General features: G+C 38.8%; 1 protein-coding gene across 1 annotated transcript; it reads left to right on the plus strand.

Annotated features, from left to right (window-relative positions):
- The first annotated feature begins 2,645 nt into the window (after positions 1 to 2,645).
- On the plus strand, positions 2,646 to 3,065 carry LOC125359754 (histone H3-like). The gene has a single exon (XM_048357651.1). The coding sequence runs from the start codon at positions 2,652 to 2,654 to the stop codon at positions 3,063 to 3,065; it is 414 nt and encodes a 137-aa protein (XP_048213608.1). The 5' UTR covers positions 2,646 to 2,651.
- The last annotated feature ends 20,200 nt before the right edge of the window (positions 3,066 to 23,265 follow it).

Consider the following 23,265-nt stretch of genomic DNA (forward strand, 5'->3'; position numbering starts at 1 on the left):
CAAATGTGATAATATACTTATTTCATGCTTAACACAGTTTTATAAAAAATAATAAATTTGGAAATTACTCTTTGTATGTTGCCTGAGAATCCTTGAGTAGAAGACATGCGTGTTAAATAAGATGTCACTATTAATAATTTACTGAAAGCACTAACAGCTTACTATATTATTCAGAAAATCAAGTCCCAGTCCAGTGGAATAGCTCACCCTCAAGAGAGTAATAGAGAATTGCCACTAGAACCACTGCCACTTGAGTCAGTAGGAAGAGGAACCACTTGCTAACCGCTGAGCATGAACCTTAGAGGAGAGCAAAGAAAAATATGTATTCGGTTCCTAATTCACCCAAGGTACGTTGGTGTGCATTTGGGGTGAAGATAATTAGGCCAAAAGAGCACTGGAGTGGGAGCTCCAGGCCGACCAAACCAGCTACTCTGCATGGTGGCGGTGCCCACGTGCCTGAGCAGGGCCCAGAGCTTGGAGCTGGCAGGGAACGTGGTCCAGGACCACCAGGAGACGCGCATCAGCCCCGCCACCTATTGCTGGCCATCACAATCATGAGGAGATCCACCAGGTGCGGGGGCAAAGGGACCAGCGCCTGGAGCTGCTGCATGCCACCCAACGTTCCCATGGTGCTGCTCCCCAGGAAGATGGAGAGCCACCACCAGGGAAGGCCCGGGGAGGTGGTGGCCGCCGGCCGCATTTCCCAGCAGCCCAGTGCGCCAAAGGGTCTTTTCTGCCCGAGAGATCAAGGGCTCTTTTCAGAACCACCAGGTTTCAAATGAAGAGTTGGCACACTAAATAATCAGTGTTGCCTCTTTGTGTGGGGAAGGGAGGGGCGGATGGAACCTGCTGAGCTGCTGGCTTGCTTCCTTCTCCCAACTGGCCCCCCTTCCTGGAGTCTAGAGAAAGTTAACCAAAGGTAACTGTCCCGCAGGCTCCAGGCTGAGTGTTGTCTCTCATCTCCCTGCAGCCGCCTGATTTTCCAAGCCCTTAGTCCACACCTGCACCTAGTGTAGTAAGGAAGCTCACTTGTGACAGAGAACCCACATTTTGAGTCAAATTGGGAGTCTTTATCAGAAAACTGGTAACTGCAGGTGGACTCCTCTCTCTCTCTCTATCTCTCTCTCCCTTTCCCTCTCCCTCTCCTCTCTCTGTCTCTGTCTCTCTCTCTTTCTCCCTCTCTCTCTCCCTCTCCTTCTCCTCTCTCTGTCTCTCTCTCCCTCTTCCTCTCCCTCTCCTCTCTGTCTCTCTCTGTGTCTCTCTCTCTGTCTCTGTCTCTCTCTCTCTCTCTCCCCCCCCTCCTTCTCTTTGCCAATCTTGGAGTTTGAACTCAGGGCCTGAGCACTGTCCCTGGCTTCTTTTTGCTCAAAACTAGCACTCTACCACTTGAGCCACAGCACACTCACTTCTGGCTTTTTCTATCTATGTGGTGCTGAGGAATTGAACCCAGGGCTTCATGTACTTCAAGCACTTTACCACTAGGCCATATTCCCAGGCCCTGGACTCCTGTCTCAAAGGCCTGGTGCACAGAATGGAGCTTGCACAAAGTCTTTTCAAATAACAACAAAACATGTTTGGGTAGGGAACCTGAAGTATGGACACCTACCCAATTATCCCAGGTACATAGAGACATCAGGCAAAACCCCAGGCAGGCAAGGCAATCTATCTAAGCCTGGCTGTAAACCTTCCATTGTGGGCTTAACCTGTAGGGAACTCTGAGGCCAAGCTGTGAGACCAGGAAAGGGTTAAGATGTTGGGATGTCAGAAGGCTGAGAACTGGACCATGAAAAGGTCAAATAGCTAAGGCAAGGCAGATGGAGAGCTGTTTCAACATTACAAAGCTGCAGACCTTGGGCAAGGGAGTCAATTATCGTTATAATTACCCTATTTTCTGCCCCCACGCGCAGTCACCTCTCCAGTACTGAACTAAAGTAACCTGTCTCCTTGCTCAGACCCCATAAAAGCCTACCTCCAATCCCACCTCCCTGCACAACCTCCATTCCCGCGGGAAGGCTGTGCCCTTCAATGTGCCTCAATGAACAGTCCTAGCCTTTTGAGAGTGGAGTCCAGGCTTTCCCCTTTCCTTTCTCCTCCATTTTCCTAACAGCACCTAGGCCCAGTAAATACGGGTCATAAGAGGAAATACTCATTTACAAGCCAAGCTTTCTATCTAGGGTCAAGCAAAACGTTCCATAGAGGAAATGCTCAGAGGTGAGTAAATCAAGCCATTTGAGGAAACAGTCAGGGGTGAACAACGGTTGCAGCAATGCTTTCCCCAGAATAAACAGTCTCCTTGGTTCCTGGTACTGGGGGACACCGCGGCCACCCATGTCCTGGGTTTGCAGGGTCTGGGGGCTTGGAGAGCCGCCCTGGGTTGGACTCCTGGGCCCCGAGGCGCACAGCCCTGTTCAGCTGGGGTCCAGGAACCTGGGCGGGCAGAAGGGAGGGGCGGGGCCGGGGCGCGGCACAGGGGGCGGTCCACATTCTGCCAGAGCCAACCAGAAACGCGGAGGCAGCGACGCCTCAGCCAATGAGCGGCCAGCGGGGGCCCGCCCACGGTCTCTGCGCCCAATCGGAAAGGAGCAGCGGCCTATACAGCGCGTCGCCCCGGGGGCGTCGAGTCTCCGTCGCCTCGCGTGGTCGCCGTCAGCATGGCGCGCACGAAGCAGACGGCGCGCAAGTCCACGGGCGGCAAGGCCCCGCGGAAGCAGCTGTCCTTGTACCGGGCGGCCCGCATGAGCGCGCCGGCCACGGGCAGCGTGAAGAAGCCTTACCGTTACCGTCCCGGCACCGTGGCCCTGCGCGAGATCCGGCGCTACCAGAAGTCCACCGAGCTGCTGATCCGCAAGCTGCCCTTCCAGCGGCTGGTGCGCGAGGTCGGGCAGAAGCTGATGATCAACCTGCGCTTCCAGAGCTCGGCCGTGCTGGCGCTGCAGGAGGCGAGCGAGGCCTACCTGGTGGGGCTGTTCGAGGACACGCACCTGTGCGCCATCCACGCCAAGCGCGTCACCATCATGCCCAAGGACATCCAGCTGGCCCGCCGCATCCGCGGGGAGCGCGGGTAGCCCCCCCCGCCAAGCCGTCCTGGGGACGGGCTCCAGCTGATCCAAAGGCTCTTCTCAGAGCCACCCACGGGGCGCTGGGAAAGAGCTGGGGGGCTTGTGACTCCTTTCCTTTGTGGGTGCCCGCCCGCCCTCCCATGGACGATGCCCAGGGCGGGGCGGGGGGGGGGGGGAGCCGTGGTGGGGCCCTGTGCGCACTGGCACAGCATCGCGTTTCAGGATGGTGGGCGGCCGCCTCCCTGCCTTCTGCTTGTCAGGGTTGATGGCGACTGGGCGGTGACAGATGGAGCCAGTTCTGTGCTTTCCCCGAGCGCGGGTGTGTCCAGGGCACGCCATGGACATGGTGGTAGAAGCAGCTTTCTCCAACCCAACTATTGTAGCTCGGCTACAACCTCAGAAGGCTGAGGGGGCAGGAGGTGGGGAGGAGGTGCCTTCAATTGACCGAGACTTGTCAAGCCTGGGGTTCATACACCCGCATGCTTTTGCATGCCCCGGCCTTTCCCATAGGCTGCTCTGTGGACTTGTTCCCACCACCTCCACCCCCACCCAAAGCGGCTTCCACTTGGGTCAGCGCTAGGAAATGGTCCTCTAGTCCTGGTTCTGCTGGGTTGATTTCAGAATTGCTTTTCAGGTGTCACTCTGTCTCAGTACTCACAGCTGCCTCTCATTCTCTCCTTCCTGCCTTCAGTCAATTCTCCCCCACACACCCCTGAGGCTTGTATCTGGCCTTGTTAACACCTTGCTATCAGCATTTATTCCTGTGACTTCTGTTTCTGGATTTGTACTTATCAGCTGGCAATTTGCTCATTCCCCTGCCTCATTACCACTTAATTTTCTTTAAAATTAGCTAGCCAAATAATGCAAGGTTGGTTCCTGGTAGGAATGGACAAAGGAAGGCCCAGGAATGATCTGGTGTTTCTGATCATATGTTCTGGCATACAGGACCTTCTGCTTCTGTCCTAAGCACAATCGTGGATCAGCAAGGTAGGTGGTAGACCAGCTCTTCAAAGGCTGTGGTAACCTGCACCAAGGTCAGGTAGCTGGTTCTTGAGAACTGGTTTTGTCTGTAACCCATGAGACTTCATTTTGAGCAGTTGTGTGGGTATTTGAGAAGTTATCCATTCCACGGCTGAGTTTAAGCTAGTGGGCTTCATTGAACCAATGGAAGACAATTTGTTCTGGAGCTCTGACAACAGACTTGGAGTTAGAGTGGAAGTCCCCTGGGGAGGGGGCAAGGCACAGGTTTGCAAAGCCTTCTCCATACAAATTGTAACCCTCCTCCTCATTGTTCATTTGCACTTGGAATTCACAGAATACAAAACTGAGCAGAATTACTTTTGGAAATTTTTGCCCTGCAAAAGGAACATGAAAATAAAGGGAGAGGAAAGTTAAGATTATGGCCTCTCCCTACAGAAGGTCCCCTGTTTTTCAGTCCTAGTGCCACAGTGATTTTCTTAATAGATTAAATAATATCCATAACTAGCCTCCACAATAGTGAGAGCATTTCTGTTGTGGGGTATTTTATGGTAGCCTGCAGAGGTTTGAGTTATGTCCTCTGATGTCTCATGTCTGCAGTGTGGCTGTATTGAGAGGTAGTTGAACCTTTAGGAGGTAAGCCTTTTGCAGGAGGACGAGGTCATGGGGATGTAATTATCCTCAGAAGTGAGTGATACCAGTGCTAGTGAATCCACTCTAGCAAGAGCTAACATGTGAGGCTCCCCCTATACTTGGTCCTTTATGCTCAAAACTGGGTCCCGTTCCATTTCCCCACTGTATTGTAACAGCCAGGAGCCATCTTTCCAGGGTACCAGCACCTTAGGTACTAAGAATGAGAACTGGGAGCTAGCCACAAGAAACAGGTGGGCGGGAAGTGACGGACTGTTGCACACAGAGGTTTGTTTGAACCTGGATGGTCGGACAGAGCTATTGTAATCAACAATGACCCTGCATGTTCCTGCCTGAGTGTCTGGGAGGTGGGTAGGAGGGTGCCCGCTCCATTGGGACAGGGAAGGCCGATCTGGCTTCTCTCACCTGCCCACAAGAAGTAGAGGCCAAGCAGGGAGGAGCTGATGAAGGCCTAATGAAGAAGAGGGCCAGCTGGCCAGCTGGGGAAAAGGAAGATCCTTCCAGGAGGCTATGAAGTTAGGAACGTGGAAGGGAAATGTCTGGATGACGGGGGACCTCGTGTACTGGAAATTCAGAGAAGTCACCTCTTAGGAAGATGTATAATCTTCCTCAATCTGTCCACTTTCTACTAGGCCATTTGGGAGCCTCTCTTGGGGGCCAGAGGGGACTTGGCCAGCTGGGATCATGGTTAGAAGCGCTAACAGCCAAGGAGACCCAGGAGGCAGGGACCACTGGTGGAAGGCCTTATGCAAATCGAGGTTCTTGCTGAGCGGCTTTGTGATTCGCCTGGGCCAGACACATGACATTAGGTGAAGAATTGGATCCAGGGTGAGGCATCGTATTGGTCTTCATGGCAGGCTAGTGCGCATGGGAACCAATGAGAGCCCTGCGTGCACCACCCTACTCTTCCCATAAGAGGGTAGCACGCCCAGGTCAGGGCAATTTTCCCAGTTGCTAGGCAGAGCTGGGTCTGGGAGCAGTCGTGGTCAAGGCTGGTGGAGGCAAAGAAGGAAGCAAACAAGGAGGCAAGACCCGCGCCAGGGCCAAGGACAGGGCTGTGTCTTCTCTCACCAGCCCCCCAGTTCCTGGCCAGGCCCCACATTTTCTCCTCTACACAGGGAGCTGTGTCTTACTGTGCTTGAGGGAAAGGCAACCAAGTATTCTGAGAACAGAATTGACATATGATGTTTCCATAATATATTCACTTCTAAAGGTTAACAAGCAGAAGCTTGAGGAAAAGATGGAGATCAGTACAAAGCTGGAGACCATTTATCAAACGTATAAATATTCAAATTTTTAAGCAATTGATACTTTCTGACAGTTAATACTATCACTCCATGAAGAGGGTCAGGACAATCTGCTCACTTTGTCAATACAGATACAAATAAACCAAATCCTGTCTTTTTATTGGCAAACTTTTAATTTATACGAAATGATTTCAAGTGCATAGGTGTTTGATGATGTTTTTATGCCTAATTTTGAGAATCATGAGAATGAAATGAACATGGTTATGCTCTCTATATATTTGATTATTGTAAAAGCTTTTTATCCTTTATATAGTTCAAAATGGAGGGTATGTATTAGTATAACAGTGACCTATAAGATAATATAGCTTTTTGCTATTAAGCACTAGGCAATAGTGAACCAGAATTTATCTCCTTTGACACTCTGAAGTTGAAAGGCCATAATAAAGCATTGTATTGAAAAAGTATGAGATTATTCTTATACCAGCAAGCTTTGGGGATTTTTGGCGGAATCTAGTTTCATCATCCATAATTTACATCTTTTGAGTTACATGCATGATTTGTTTAGTTAATTGATTTTGTATATTCTTCCAAATTTGTATTTATCTATTCATGTAATGCAAATGGTGGCCAGCTCAGGAAAAGAACACTTAAGCTTTGCCTCACTGACTTGAATAAAAATAAGTTCAGGATAACAAATTGAACCTTTGTGGGATTAAAACATATTTCTCATTCGAAAACTTATTCCCCTAGCATAATTTAAAGGTTAAAAAGTTAGCCTTAAATATGGACAGGTAAATTAGATATACATATTTTCATTGAGTCAAACTATAAAACATAATTGGAAATCTCGATATGGAATATTTAGTATTGGTCAAAAATATATTCCTTAAAGTTAATAAAAAAATACAAGTATTAAGAATATGCTTGTGAATTGTCAAGTCAGTTTTTCATACCATTATTTCCAGAAAATATTGACAATGTGAACAACACTATACATTAAAAATACTTTTTGAAACTGATATGAACAGAAACTTCTACTTTAATATATAAATGAGTATAAATGGAACCTATATAAAATTTGGATATAAGGACAAAGCAAAACTTGTGATTTATTCTCTAACTATAGTTTTCTCTATTTTTTTTCTCTTACCTATAGTAAGTTTCCTAGTGTAGTATAAAATTCTGGACATGTATTTCTATTTCTAATTTCTTAAGAATATTTATATTTGTTCAACATATTTATTTAATTATAAATCTACATATAGAGATATGTAAATACCTTCACTTTCAAATGTTCAACAGGTAGAATGTATAAATTTAAAATAAAACCCTGTATGTATCTCACACTGTAGCTATGGGTTGCATTGAGAAGATAAAATCATGCATGATTAATTTCATATATATTGAGAACTGAATTAGCTAAAGCCCTCACTTCTTTATTCTTCTTTTGGTGTTTAAGAATATCTGTCTTTGTTTTGGATGTTTTCTATTGTAATTTTCCTCTCATTGCATTTAATTAATCTGAATTGCCTTCAATATATAGGTTTTTAATCCTTGATAAATCATCACAGAAACATATATATTCTACTTCTGTTCTGAAAACCAATCTGATGATATGTATCATAAATGAATTATCAAAACTTCTAAGTCACACACACAAGCATGCACATGTAGGCATACATGCACACATACACATATGAGCAGAGTTCTACTCAAGAACAATTAAGATAAGTTACAAATACAATTCTGGCCTAGACTTAGCTGACTTAGACAGGCTTTTAGTTTCAGGATTCTGTTGCACATGAACTTTCCCAGAGTTTGGAAATGGATATAAGGGGTAACTGGAGTAGATTTTCATGTTTGTTTCTTAGGTCTGTGGCGGAATGTTTGAAAACTCTTAAATTTAATCCCTATGATTCACAATTGTAGGGTAGTAGTAAATATTATTTCTACCTGGCACATTTTAAGCCCTAACACACTCTAAAGTGTGACACACATTAACACTGAAATTCTACATCCATCCAATTGAGAAATATAGCTTATCTCACAGTGTTTCATATTTTAATCATGTATATAGGCTATTTTTCCAGAAAATAAAAATGCTTTAGGATACTTAGATTCAGAGTCACATTTGGATGCTCTTTTTATTTTGATAATGTGGTTATAAATCGGTTGGTATTTTAACTTCTAGGGAAGAATGTAGAAATTCACCCAGTAACCAAGTAATATTTTTCAAAAGTATCATGTTCTAGGTTTACTAAAGGAATTCTTCAAGCTAACACAGACCACAGATGACACTGAAAGAAATACATTCACAGAAAAGAACACTGGAGTTTTACTTAAAATAGCAGCAAGCAGCAATCTCTCCCAGTTTCCAAGACTTGAGGCTATAAACAAAAATAATTTCAAAATTAATTATGCACAAAATGTTAAGACAATTTGCCTTTAGTAATGTATCACACTTATATCAAAGTTCTCATCACTTTTATGTTATTAAGAAGGTCCAGGCACCCAAAATAGGTATTTGGGAATTGGTACAATTCAAACTGATTGCTTTACTTTGACATAATATACAGTGTAGTTCCATCATAAAAAATGATCCATTGTATAAAAAAGCCATTGCAGCAATTAATGGCTTCACTTACCCGGTCCTTGTCCTTGTAAACTAATTCTTTTCAACAATCACATTGCCAACAGCCATCAGGAATTGATTGTATTTGACATCAAGTGTCCTTTTGTGCAGCATGAGAATCTTTGTGTTATATGCACATTGAAAGTCATAAACATAGAGTGAAAGATCTATATTTTCATAAAAGGATTACAGTCTCAGAAGATTTATGACAAAATACCAAACCCTGATAATCTATGAACACTGTTCCACTCAACAAATCGCTACGTCCAAGTATCTCTAAGAATTTTATGAAGACGATTTCTGGGATCTCTAGCCGTACTATAGACCTACCTTCCATACATAATAACCTACTGTGGATATCTAACATAGAAATGTCTTCTCTGATGTGATGTAGAAAGAGTAATTCACAAACTCCAGATTCTATAGGTCTGTTCTTCTGTAACTATGCGGAGATTCAATGTTCTGTAATTTCAACACTTAAAATTATACCAAACATAAAGGCAGTGATGAGAAATTACTAAGATACTTTACAGAAGGAAATTGCTAAACCATTGTAACCCAACCAATATTTTAAATGATTTATGCCATAGATTTATAGCACACAAATCTGTGATCTCCCCAAAAAAAGGCAATTTAAGTGAGTTAATATTTGCATATTGTATTTCTATCTAAATGTAACTAACACATGATAAGTAAGGTAATATGTCTCCAGAAAATAATTCCAATTTAATGCTGTAAGCTTTTTAGGAAAAAGATATATAAATTTTTGAGGTTCACTTTAAAGCAGAGGATCTGTGAATCTCTCCTTAGGGAAAAACAGAAGAAAAAAATCCAGCTGATCCACTAAACCACATCCACTTATGCTGCAAAATATAGTACTGACCATGACTTAGATAACTTTAAAAAATACCCACAGTTACTTTGTTACTGTGAGAGGTTAAGGGAAGTGGTGTGTGTGTGTGTGTGTGTGTGTGTGTGTGTGTGTGTGTGTGGTCTCTGTGTGTTAACAAATCCATTAAATCTGATTAAATCTGACAGTATGAAGGACTTACAAATTTTAAACAAAATGGAATTAAAACATACAAGGTAAAATAAGGAGCCACATTAAAATGCACTCTCCTGGCACTCTTGCTAAAAGAAACCAGGTGAGACAAAATTGTATTTCCTTCAAGAGACATTAAAACCACTCTACTCATTTGAGAGTCATTTGTATTTCTCTGTAATTTTAAGTAAGATATTCTCTAATATCAACATACCTGCTTCAAGCATTCTTAAACTTCCTATTTAAGTTTTCTTTCTCTCTGGAAATTGCAATAAGGACTCATTCACTTACAAACTTAACAAATGTCTACTCCAGCACTTGCTAATTCCAATTTGTGATTGCTTCCTGACTTCTAGATTAAGGAAATCAGTGTGGGGAATGAAGATGCCCTACCTTTTACCTCTTTATTAAAATCCCACATCAAATTCTTGAAATATGAAACAAGAATGCTAATATAAAAGAATGCCTCTGTTAGTTTTGAAATGACTATGGTATTCTTAAACAGAAATCACTCACCAAATTTGATAATAAAGTCTCTAGGAATAGAAAACCTCTTCTGTTTTGCCATTCTAATTGTTGTAATACCGCTTACACATATCAACTTAAAATTAGCCTGTGGTGTTTGGTCAAACATTGGCTTAACCCCTGAGGTGCTTCTCTCTGGTAAGCTGTGCTGTGTGAGCTGGAGAAAATGCTGCTGCTCACAGCTGCGTTTCCAGGTTTATGGTGGTCAGTTGGGAGCACAACGGACGATGCAATGGTAAGGCCTGATCACCACAGTGACGACGCTACACTGTATACAGAGGCACATTTCAGTTTACATTCCCTGCAGGTGGGAAATGCACCATAAGAGAGGAACATCGTGGTACCTAACTTCCAGTCCATTGTCACTATGCAACTGGATGACATCACTTTGTAGGTTGTCAAACATCATGTGGTTCCATGTTGAACAGAAGCAGCCATATGTTTGACTATGTCCTGTCTATAACATTACAAAGATTTATTGTTTATTTCCTAAATTATATATTATTGTGATTTTCTGCTTATCATAAATCTATGTCACTATGAGTAGAGTTTCTAGATTTCTTGAAGTTCAAGTCTCAAGGGGCATGGCCAGATCAAATGGTTTCACTGAACTTATTTGTCTCATGGGTCAGACATTCCTTACCCCTGTTCTAACCATTTATTAAATTAATATTCAGCAATTTGTTTAGGTTTCTGTTTGATTGTTTGACGTGTGTGTGTGTGTGTGTGTGTATACATGGATCTTTTAAATGATACTAATTTCACCAAATCTAGAAAACTTTGAAATGTACAGGTCTTAAACTAATCAGCTGAAGTCATAGACTCAATATACTTAAAATAATTGGTGTCCATAAGTCACTAGAATTACTTTATCGGTGAAGCAATAATATCCTAGGTTCAATCTAGCTAGAAATGCATATTAATGATGCCTGTGATTACTACAACACACGAAGTTCTAGGGCTAATTAATATGATATAAAGAAATCTTAATACTCTCATAACTCCATCATGATATCTAACTGCAATCAGCTAAAAGTGAGTGATTGATCGATATATTTCTCAACTTAAATAAAAAGCCCAAGGAAGATAAAGAGGCATGAAATTGTTGGTAAAGATAATTGCAATGCTGATGACACTGTAACAAATTACTTTTCACCACTCAAATGTATGCCACTAGAATCTTTAACCCCAAGTTACATCCAATTCTTTCACAAGTGTTAATATGCCATGTTTACATATGAATTGCTACTATCCAGTACTATTTTCTACAACAGTCTTATACTCACCATTAGTGTCTCTGATTAGTAACAAATTCTGAATCATAAGTTACAGAAAACTGCACAAGCAGTCCATGAAGCAAGTACAAATACATTAAAAAACATCATTACTATGATGATCATTTCATCTTTGTTCAAACTCTGCACACATTCTCTTCAGGAAACTCCAGGAAACACGCTGTTAGTAACTATGTTTTAGGCATAAATATTTTCATCTAACTTTAGTCTGGGTAGTTTGATAGATACTTTGAAAGTGCAAGTGTTCATATTGGTAGAAAATCCAGTTTCCTACAGCCATTTTCTCTGGCGTGGGCTTGAGTATTATTTTTTCAAGTCCCTATCTTAGTTCAGCCATTTGTTCTGTCATTTGTTCTGAGTTTTTCTTTCCTCTCGCACTTATAACCTGTTGTTTATGCTCACATCCAATAAGACTGGAAAAAGCAAAGTCCAGAAAACAGAAAGTCCTTCCATCATCTTGCTGATATCTATAAACTGTATTTAACAACAGGAGGACGCTGTTCAGGAATTTTGTTTGTGAATTCACCTGGTATGCTGTCCTCATGTTCCTCATCCAGAACCACCAGGCATAGATCCTGGTCAGTTTCCATTATGGAGACAACATTGTGAGTTTCTTGGTTAAAATGAAAATTCATTGGTTTTCCCCAATGCCTTGGACAGTCCACCAATCTGGAATTCTGCAGTGTGCCATGTGTCTTTCACTCATTATGAAATCGCAATAACTTTTCACTGTTTAATCTCTGTCGTGTCTATCATCCACCTACCTACCAATCTATCATCTATCTATCTGTCTATCTCTTGATTCTTTCTGTGCTGTTGGTTCAGTTGTTAGAGCATCGTTTCCTTCTATATTTTTCTCTATATGTATCGATAATTCTTTTGCCACTCCTCTTCCTTCTCAACTTTAAATTAAGCATAATATACATGCGTGAAAGCATATGGCAACCATGTTTGAGCTTGTTGTAGTTTCACAATAAACATGCTTTATGAGACAAATCCTGGCCTCTCGCAGCTCATGGCAACCTTTCAGCCATGTGGAATCCTTTCTTCCATGCAGTATTTCCCCAGGAGTGACCATGACAGTTGCAGTGTTCTCTCCTCTCAGAATATACATTAGCCAGTCGTTCTCTGATGTTACATAAATACACTCTAACATTTTCCACCCACTTAGATCTCCCTTTATTGGCAAGTAACTTTGAATGTTCTCTGCCTATTTGTAAACGTATTGCTCTGTAAATTTTCATTTTATATCTTAAGTATAAATTTTTTATTATATATGTATATAGTTGTACAAAAGGCTTTTAGTTCAGCATGTCAGTTGGTGAATACAATACACGTTGATCAATGTCACTCTACTACCCATTCTCCCTCATCTCTCCCAACCCACCCATCCCTTCAATAATCCTAGTTATATTTTACATGTATTGAATATAAAATTATTTTATTATATTTTCATTATAAACATATCCCCTCAAAAGAATTACATTTTCATTAGCTAAATGTCCATTTCTCTTTATTTGTTGGGGGTTTTTTTTTGGGGGGGGGATGGTTGTGCTGGCATTACATCTCCGTTCTTCAACCATGCTCAGTTTAGTTGCTTGGCTGACTGACAAGGACTATTTGCTTCTAATAAGTCTTAGAAGACAACAATCTCTGAATCCAAACAAATGGTTTAGATTGTCATTATATTTGTCACATGGCGGTGCTCTTTCTCTGGGTCTCAGCTTCGGCCTATGTAATCAAATGGTTTTGTCTTTGGTTAACATTTTGTTAATGTTTAGTTTTCTAAGTGAAATTGTGATAGATTATATTGATTTCATACCTGTGTATATTATATGACTATTTCCCATTCTGAATAAAATATATTTAAACACAGTATCTCAAACTCAGAATGTATGTGTTCCTTGAGACACTGAAAATTTCATTATTTTTCCTTGATTTTATCTCCAGTGCATTTGTCTCATGTTTTAACTTTAGGCTTAGGAGATGTCTTACTATTGGCTTCTTACAGATGATTTACTTTGAATATTAGGGTATTAATGATTTATCTGTATTATTCATAACAAATATAAATTAGGTCCTTTTAAAAGTCATTTTTTTCTTTTCATTTGACATATAATAGATTTTACATTCCATCTAAATGAACTCCCAATTCTAACAACAGTTGGATTGGTGATATTGTAACTTCTATTCCCACGGTAATAAAACTGAACTTTTTATTTCCATAGATATTTATAAAATTATGTTCATGTTTATACAACTGATTAATTATATTGTTAAAAATACTAGAAGAAGAAATTAAACAGTCCCTCACTGTTAGGAATTGATTCGAGATTTGACCATGTAAAGTAATTAACAAATATTTATCAAATGAAGAATTTCCTGAGTACAATCATAGTGAGTTCCTCACCCTTATTAAAAGTGGCTTGTAGCTTTAACATTAGACCTAACATTTAAATAATTATTTCCTTCTAAGTATGCAGTTCACTAAAATCTAAGGTAAAAGGAAAGAGATAGAATATTTTATAAAACTGTAACCAGAATTTGTAACATGAAGGTTTATTTTCATTATATGCATGTGTGTGTGTGTGTGTGTCAATGTGCATGTTTGTGTGTGGTTATATGAGGTTGCATATGAAGCTGTATTATAAGGTATGTAATATTTTACTACATGTTTTCCAATTGGCAACATTCACTTCACTACATTAGCAGCCATCTTACACACTAAATTTATTTAGAAATTAATTATGAAATTATTTCACTATGTTATTGATTTTGACAAAATAAAGTTATTTAGAGTTTTCATAAAAAATTATCATGGCATTGATATATCCTCAGATTTTTTTTCCACACAGCTTTTAAACATACATTTTAAGCCTGTTTCTGGACTAACAGAGAGATTAAAAGATTGCAGAAGATCTTTTTAAAAAGCTAACATGTTGGCATATTCTTAGAAGGTATATATTATCCTGGTATTAGGATAATAGGCCTATTAGAATAATTAATATACCACGATAATATTAACAACTTGCCAAGAGCAAGTATTCAAAATTAGTATCTAGGCTCAATAACAAAATTTAAATATTTCACTTAGCTACTTACAAATCACAAATAAATAATATGGGATATATCTATCTAATGATACATATAATGCTTTACATTAAATACCCATTGGATTTCCACTGTGATTTCATTTCTTATGATTACAAACACATTGTAGCTGTAAGTAGAAATGTAGTTCATGGATGAGGTGGTAATTTCAGTGACCCAAGCAATTGCATCTTTAACTACAAGCTTTATACCGCAAGCTAGAACACAGGACTGTAAATTTTCTGGGCCTATTCACAATGCACATGAACCCACTACAGTAAAGGAAGGGCTAGAATTCTATCCACTACTGGGAAAGTGATAAGAAGCAGTAGTGCATGCCCACTGGCCTCTCAGTCCACTCCCATTCCTAACAATGAAGGCTGTCTGTACACAAAGGCCTTATCTCCATTTAAAACATCACATTAAAAGAAAAACATGTCCAAATTAACTGCAATCCTAAGTCAAACCTGTGGGGAGTATTTTCTATTAGCTAAATTTTCCAAATATGTTCTCCCTAATATTCCAAACTTTTAATAATTTTTGGCAAATAAGCTTATGTAAGCACAAACAAGACACGTGCTGATATCCTTAAAATGCAAGTTGAAGTATTTCTCACAAAATTACATTTGTCACTGAAGACATGAAAAGTATTTGATAAGAAAAATCACATGCTTCCATAATTCAGTTTTCTGCCTCCTTTCAGTTACACAGTGTTATCTTGTTTAAGCCAGTACCTGAAGCAGAATATTTCTTGCTATTTCTGAAAATGTACTTCTCCTATAGGCAAAATCTTTCAAATTCCTAATTTTTCAAGAAACTGGTCTTACCAAATTTATTTTTCTCAGAGTTTTAGCCACTTATGATTATTTGTAGCAAATATAAAGTCTTAAATGAAAAGTTTAGTCTTAAATGGAAGGAACAGAGAATCAAGAAAAGTAGACTGAAGGTGACCATCTTCACATGTCTGGGAATCTTTTTTAAATGAAAACTGAGCCCCACAGAAATGAAATAGGATCTTAAAAGAAAAATACAAAATTGTTGGCATCAGGTGTGATCATGGAACTCTCAAGTCTTCTTGTGAGATTTCTTAAATATGTCTTCAGTTTACAGAAAGGATGTCCTAGACTATGAGTCAACAAACATATACAACATAAACAAATATATGCACACACATACGTATATACATGTGTCATATATATATTATATACACACATATATGAAATTGCTTTTTCAAGAACTTCTTTCTCTTCTGTTTTTCATATGATTTGTTTTTGTCAGTCATGGGGCTTGAATTCTGGGCCTGAACGCTTCAGCTCAAGGCTAATGCTCTACCACTTGAGTTCCAACACCACTTCCGGTTTTCTGGTGGTTCACTGGAGATTAAGAGTCTCATGGACTTTCCTGCCGAGCTGGCTTTGAACCATGATCCTCAAATCTCAGCCTCCTGAGTAGCTAGGATTACAGGCATGAGCCACTGGTGTCCAGACCTAGTATAATTCTTGAAGATGACAAAGAACACTTGTGGTTTCTGTAATCACGCAGTACATTTATTATTATACTCATATATATTTGAAAATTCCCCCCAAAGTATCAAAAACTAACTTCCTGTTACTTCATTAACTAGCAAACGGGACTCATTTCTCTGAGTGAGACTTGGTGTTTCATGCTTACCTCACTAAATGTCAATTTCTCTATTTTTCTACTGCAGATTCTTCCTTGTCCTCTGATAAAAATATGGAATTATTGTACTTTGTTAAAGAAGTACATGTAGACCATTACAACATTTATTCCCACCTGAAAGTTCAGTTCTGGCTCTTCTAGTTTTAATTTTAGCTGTACACATTTATAAGTATCTAATTTTTTTTCCTTTCATTCATTTTATTATTATAAAGGTGGTATACAGAGATGTTGTAGTTATATAACTCAGACAAAGATTACATTTCCTTTTGAATAATATCACCCTTACCTTGCTTTCTCCATTTTACCGTTTTGTTCCCACTCACAAGTTGTACAGTTCATTTTCAACATAGTGTCTAGTGAAGACCACTGCTGCATTTGTTCACTCTTTGTCCCACCATTTCTATGCTCCACCTTGTCCTCCCAAATAAACAGATAAACAAACAAGACAAAAGGAAAAGGAAACAGAAACAATAAATACCACAAAAACCTCGTTTCCAGTTTGCATTTCCTGGAGTTATTGATAAATGTTGTATTATGTGAATGGATGCATGTAGGCATTACACCTTCCTGTTCCTCTCCTAAGAATATCCTCCTCTGGTCTCCCTGAGTGTGAATGCATAGAGATCTGTATCATATCCAATGTATTTATCTTTATCATATTATCTTTATCTTTATCATATTTATCTTTATCTTATCTCATTTATCTTTATCATATTCCAATGTATTGTTTCCTTTTTACCATCCACTGTGTTTACTTGTAGATCTATAGGAACATTCTAGTTACCACAGATAAGGGAAACCATGCAACTTATGTTTCTCTGGATCTGGCTTATTTCTGGCTTATATATTGTTTCCAAATCTTTCTATTTCCTTACAAATGGCACAATATCTTTCCTTCTGATGAATGAGCAGAATTCCATTACATATGTATAACATATTTTCTTGGTCCACTTGTCAATTGAGGAGCATCTGGGCTGATTCCATATCTTGGCTATGGTAAACATCGCTGCAATGAACATAGTTGTGCTAGTAGCATTAGTGTGGCCTTGTTTGTATTCTATTGGATAAATACCAAGGAGTGGAACTGCTGGTGCCTCATTCTGAAGTAAAAATAAATAAATGTGAAAAGCCTTTTATTTCCGAATTCAACATACCTGGAATGTATTTTCTTAGCCTATTATATTCTATCCTGTGTTGCAATCTCCCTGAGTACTGATGGATATCCCCAGGGACCACTATCTCATGAGGTAGTGAAATGAAAGCAAAACAGACCTCAATTTGTTCCATTCTTAAGTGAGTCACATGTATAAAGAAGAAATTCTTCATTGGGCATTTAATACTTGACAAGTGTGTCTAACAATATTCTAATCTGAAAACTCATATGTTACATATAGCTATTATATGTGATTTAAGTGTATTTTGATTTGATATTGGAAGTTTAGTTAACTACTGCAAATAATATATTATGCAACTATTATAATGAGTATATAGTGGCTTAATAAATGATATGGACTTCAAAAAGTGGTGGTTTTGTTGAGATAAGTGCTACAAGTGAATTATTTCCTGTGAATATGCAGGTTTTAATGATTCCCTAACCCCTGTGATATGTAATCAAATCCGGGGCCTGATGATAATCTAGTTTTGTGCCCAGATATTGGATCTAAATAGAATCCTATAGTGATCTTCAACTAAATCAATTTTCTTTTCTTAGAATAGAGCACTTAAGCAAATTTGGATCCATGCAGATAAAAGAGCAGGGTAGGTTTGGTGATGGTGGTAATGGAGGGTGTTGGGATTTTGCTTGTTTTTGATCAAGCCTCCAAAACAGAATGTGTATTGTAGTCAGCTTGCTACAAGACAAAAGAAAGCATTTGACAAATAGTAACATTGTGGGAAGATTGAACCCACTTCCTGTCATTTCTATCATTTGTATCTGGAAGAGATTATGAAGGGGAACAGCATGGCTAATCTCATTAGGTACAATGTAACACCATAATATCTCCAAAATATATTCAGGATAAGGACAAACATTTTCACTCTTCCAAAGCTTTCTGAGATATGCCGTTGATCAAATATTCCAGAAACATGAAGGCATTAATTCCTTTTGACTCTACTTTATTTTATTTTCTTTTGAAGGTACCAGGATTTGAACTGAGAGTCTTTTGCTTGCTTTGTCCTTAATGCCCAAGTTTGTTAGAACTGTGATCTTGTGGCCCTCAGTCTCCTGAGTAGCTGGGACAACAGATGTGAATTACTGATGCATGGCTGAATCTGATTTCTTTTATTAATATAAACTTCTGAAGTTTGACCATGGGATATCTACTTTCTGTTTCTGCTAGGAATAACCAAACTTAATGAAATTTTGAACAAATCACCAGAGCCTCCTAGAATGGCATAAGAGAAAAATTTGAGAAATAGTTTGTTCAAGGAGCAAAGGAAATATGAATAATGGTTAACTCAGGCCAAACTTCTAAAGTGCTAATCCCAAGGAAAAAAATCAGATACATAAAAATCAATACAAATGATTTATGTATGTCATTAGCCTGTTCTTGCCAACAGTTCCACCTAAACTTCTACTATTTGTTTAGATACACCAAAAGCTGAGATAGAGACCGCTCAGCGCTGGTTGCCTTACCACTGCACAGAAGTACATTAATTTCTCTGTCATCAATGAAAAAGTGCTTTAAAGTACTCTGAAGTTCACAATGAAAGTTCTGGAGTATTATTTTAATTTAACTTTTCTAGAGTTTACGTGAATAGATTTTAGGACCAGGCAACTGGTTTTAGTTTTGTATTAAAATAGTCAATGTATTTAGCTTAAAATAAATATCTATAATTATTTCTACATTAGATACGAAATGCTGAGGAATTTTTGTCAGAAATAGAATCATTTTACAAATAACTAGAACATGTTACTACTGCATAGATTCCAGTAACATTAAAAGGTGCCCATATTTTATATGCACATATTAAATTATGAATCACTTCATTGTTTCCCCATAATCATGTAAAATTCTCAATTAGAATCTGATATTTCTAGAACCATTTTGTTTATTTTAACACTTATACAGTTAAGCTTCTTCATTACTTAGGCCTTGTATTATTAAAGGATTCCTAAATTTATTTTAAGAATTAAAGCAAGAAGAAAACCAGAACATTAATCTGTAGCTTCTTTGTTTTGTTATTCAAACAGGAAGGAAAAATATAAATATTTATTGAATTTTAAAACACAGTTGTAGAACTATGAATATCATTGATGTAGAATAAGCTCTCAAAAAGATAAAAGTAATGCATATTTTTGTAGCTTCCTGAGAGCTTTGGAGAATAATCATATCATTGGAATGAAAATGTCTCTAAATTCAAGGATACCAAGGGAAAAACTATTTTGAGTACTCTTTTCACATTTTTAAAAATTGTGTAAGCCAGCTTAACCTAGAAGTAGAGTTGTTCTGTGGTTAGTTGTTCTGATGTTTTTTTTTTAAACTAGAAGAATAAAAAGAAAACAGAGTTGGGTCGTAAAAATATTACTACTTTTTACAGAACAGAATGATGGAATACTAATGGAAAACTCAAAATACTAGCTATAGCATTAGGCGACCTAAGATTTGGGTCACTGCATCTTAGAATGCACAATAGGGTCTCAACTGCTGATCAATGCATGGTGCCTATGCATTGTAATGGACTCTTTGGCCACACGGGGCGCAATTATCAATAGAACCTCGGGATGATCCTGTTTCCTCTCTTTAGGTAAAAGGAATCATGAATGTCTGAGGGGTTCACGCCAGGTTACCATGGGTATCTGTGGTTTGAATATGAAATGAAGAAAAAGTAACACTTTGGGGAGGACAGTAGTTTCCCTAGGGCTCTCATCTAGTTTGTCATTCTCATGAATAAGTGTCAATGGTCAGACAAACTGTAGGCTGAAAATAATGGAGCAATGGAACCCATGATGGAGAAAGAAGCTGACAGTAGTGATTTATCTCAAAATCACACCGCTTCAACAATTATGTCAAAATCAGTCAGTTTTTATTTGCTTCCCAACTTTCTCTGTTTCACTTGGTTTTCCCTTTTCTCCTTTTCTGTGATTACGTCTCAAAATAAATATAATATCAACAATGCTTTATCTCAAGCTCAGTTTTCTAGGAAACGAAAGATAATCCTTAGGAACAAAAAATTTAGTAGATTATAGATGGTTTCATATGGAAAGAAAGTGAATGGTATTTAATTGGTAGCAGTCCTGGAAATCACTTATACTTAAATGGACTAACTAAACACTTCCTTAAATAGGTAGATACCGTGAGTTTTCTTGAATATTCCAATCTATTTAATTCCCATTAAAGCAGCATTATTTCAAACCAACTATGTTTGAACCTAGAATTTGTTGAAATGTTCAATTTCAAGCACAGAAATAATCCAAAATAAATAGCTCATCGCTGTAGCAGGAGACTCAAAGGAAATTAATATCAAGGAGACAATGCAACCTCCTTTACAAAAGAAGTCACTGAGATTGTAAGTGCCTTTTCAGCTGATGTTCATTTTGTAATAGACTTCATTACACAACCTCTACAGATTTTTCCAAGGTCAAAAGAAGCAACTCAAACGTGTGAATGTGTGTGTGTGCCTTTTTCACATCTTTGAAAAAATCCCCTTTATACTCTTTGTCTTCAGGATCTCGAGAGATTATACCCAGCCTTTGGGGCTGGCAAGAATTCCAAATCAAACTGACTACTTCAATAGCATAAGCATCTATTTTTGCATGTGAAATCTACAGGAGTTCAGGCAATTCTTAAACGCTAAATATTAATGCATTCCTGTGAATCGAGTAAAGGAGTCAGGAAATAGAACAGAATAATATATGGAAGTATATTAGGTGTTCTTAAGGACAAATTAAAAGAAAATTTCAAATAAAATCCAAGATTCTACATGGAGCTTACTACTGTGTATATTTCAGCACTGAATTTTTTTCCTGTAGTATTTAGTGTGTTGTATTTCTCTGACGGAAATATGATGATACTATCTTTCAATGGTCACTCTAGGCCAGAGCCCATCACTGGTTTTGGTTCTGGGGCCTGACTGTTTGTCATGTACAGTTCAAGATCTCCTGTTTCAGGAAAGGAGAGGCCATACCTTCATTGATGACATACCTTAATCAACAATGAAACATTACCTTCATCTTCAAGTAGGTAGTGGGTTCGAAAATAGCTGCCACATCCTGTGACCTTGATGGGCTCATTTGATCTTAACAGAGGCAGGTCATTTGTGAGTTGGGAAGTTACAATTATAGTGCTTTACTCTTGGAGAACTCGTGGTCTCTTATTTCTGAGCCTTTATTGATTTGGAGGATGCCCCCATTGCTCATGGCCAACTGTGCCCACCACTGACAAGATGAAGAGGATGCTCCCATTTTTGCTATACCGTGAGACACAACTAAACTGTATGTGTTCATAACTGTTTCTCAGAGAAATGGATCAGCAATAGAGCTACTCAAGCTATAAGTAAAGTGTTGCTAACCTAATCAAAGCTATACACAACAATTGTACAGCCACCATAACGGAAGATGAAAACTGGGACCCTGTCACCCTATACTGATTAATTAATTAATTAATGTTAATTCAAAGTGGATCCAAGATCTCGATATAAAACCAGAAATGTTGAAACTACAAAGGCTGGAGTGGTCAAACATTGAAACTTATTGATATTGCCAGGAACTTCCTGGGTAAGACTCTAGTAGCTCAGCAAATAAGAGAGTTGAAAAATGAGATTGCACCTAAATAAAAGGTGCTGTGCAGAAAAGGACATGGGTACTAAGCTAAGAAGAAAGCATGATGAATTAGAGATCTTTGTCAGCTATACATTTGACAATGGCCTAATATATAATGAGCTTAAAAGCCTGACCCTCCACTAAATTAATGATCTAATAAATTAATGGGTAAATAATTGAAATATAAACTTCTCAGAAGAAGATGTACAAATAGACAATAAATACATGAAGAAATTCTCAACATCTGACAATAACACTGAGATTTCATTTCATTCCTGTCAGAATGATCATCATCAAGAACAGAAATGATGGGGCTGGGGATATGGCCTAGTGGCAAGAGTGCCTGCCTCATATACATGAGGCCCTGGGTTCGATTCCCCAGCACCACATACACAGAAAATGGCCAGAAGTGGCACTGTGGCTCAAGTGGCAGAGTGCTAGCCTTGAGCAAGAAGAAGCCAGGGACAGTGTTCAGGCCCTGAGTCCAAGGCCCAGGACTGGCCCAAAAAAATAAAAAGAACAGAAATGATGACAAATGCTGGTGATGGTACAGGGCAAAAAAAAAAACAACCCAACCCTAAAACACCACAAATACTATGGAAGTCAGTATGGACGTTCCTAAGAAAGTTAAACATAAGCCTATCTGTGATCCAACCATATCACTTGTGGTCATCTATAGAAAAATGATGCAAGACAAATGATGCAGCACTATTTACAATAACAAAGACATAGAAATAGCCCAGGTACCTTACCCAGATGCTCTACAACTTGTGGATGAATCAAGAATGAATGGATAGGGCTGGGAATATGTCCTAGTGGCAACAGTGCTTGCCTTGTATACATGAAGCCCTGGGTTCGACTCGCCAGCATCACATATATAGAAAATGGCCAGAAGTGGCACTATGGCTCAAGAGGCAGAGTGCTACCCTGGAGCAAAAAGAAGCCAGGGACTCAGGCCCTGAGTCCAAGGCCCAGGACTGGCAAAAAAAGAAAAAGAAATTCCATGCTATTCAATACAAAAAACACACAAAAAAAAGAATGAATGGATCAATTTATGAATGAATTTAGAAAATGTGATTATATACCCACATATATACATATAAAATATTTACATATAAATACATATATTCATATATAGGTATTTATAATTGTATACATACATATATAATATATCTATAAATAAATATATATAACATATTTTATATTTAAGTATATCCATACACACACAAACACACTATGGAATTTGATTCCTCCATCAATAAGAACAATAGTTTATCATTTGGCTGGATCTCAAACAAATCATAT

The sequence above is a fragment of the Perognathus longimembris genome, chromosome 11 (assembly GCF_023159225.1).
Source record: "Perognathus longimembris pacificus isolate PPM17 chromosome 11, ASM2315922v1, whole genome shotgun sequence".
Taxonomy (NCBI): Eukaryota; Metazoa; Chordata; class Mammalia; order Rodentia; family Heteromyidae; genus Perognathus; species Perognathus longimembris.

Coding starts and splice junctions, on each gene's coding strand:
- LOC125359754 (XM_048357651.1), top strand. CDS start 2,652: ATGGCGCGCACGAAGCAGACGGCGCGCAAGTCCACGGGCGGCAAGGCC.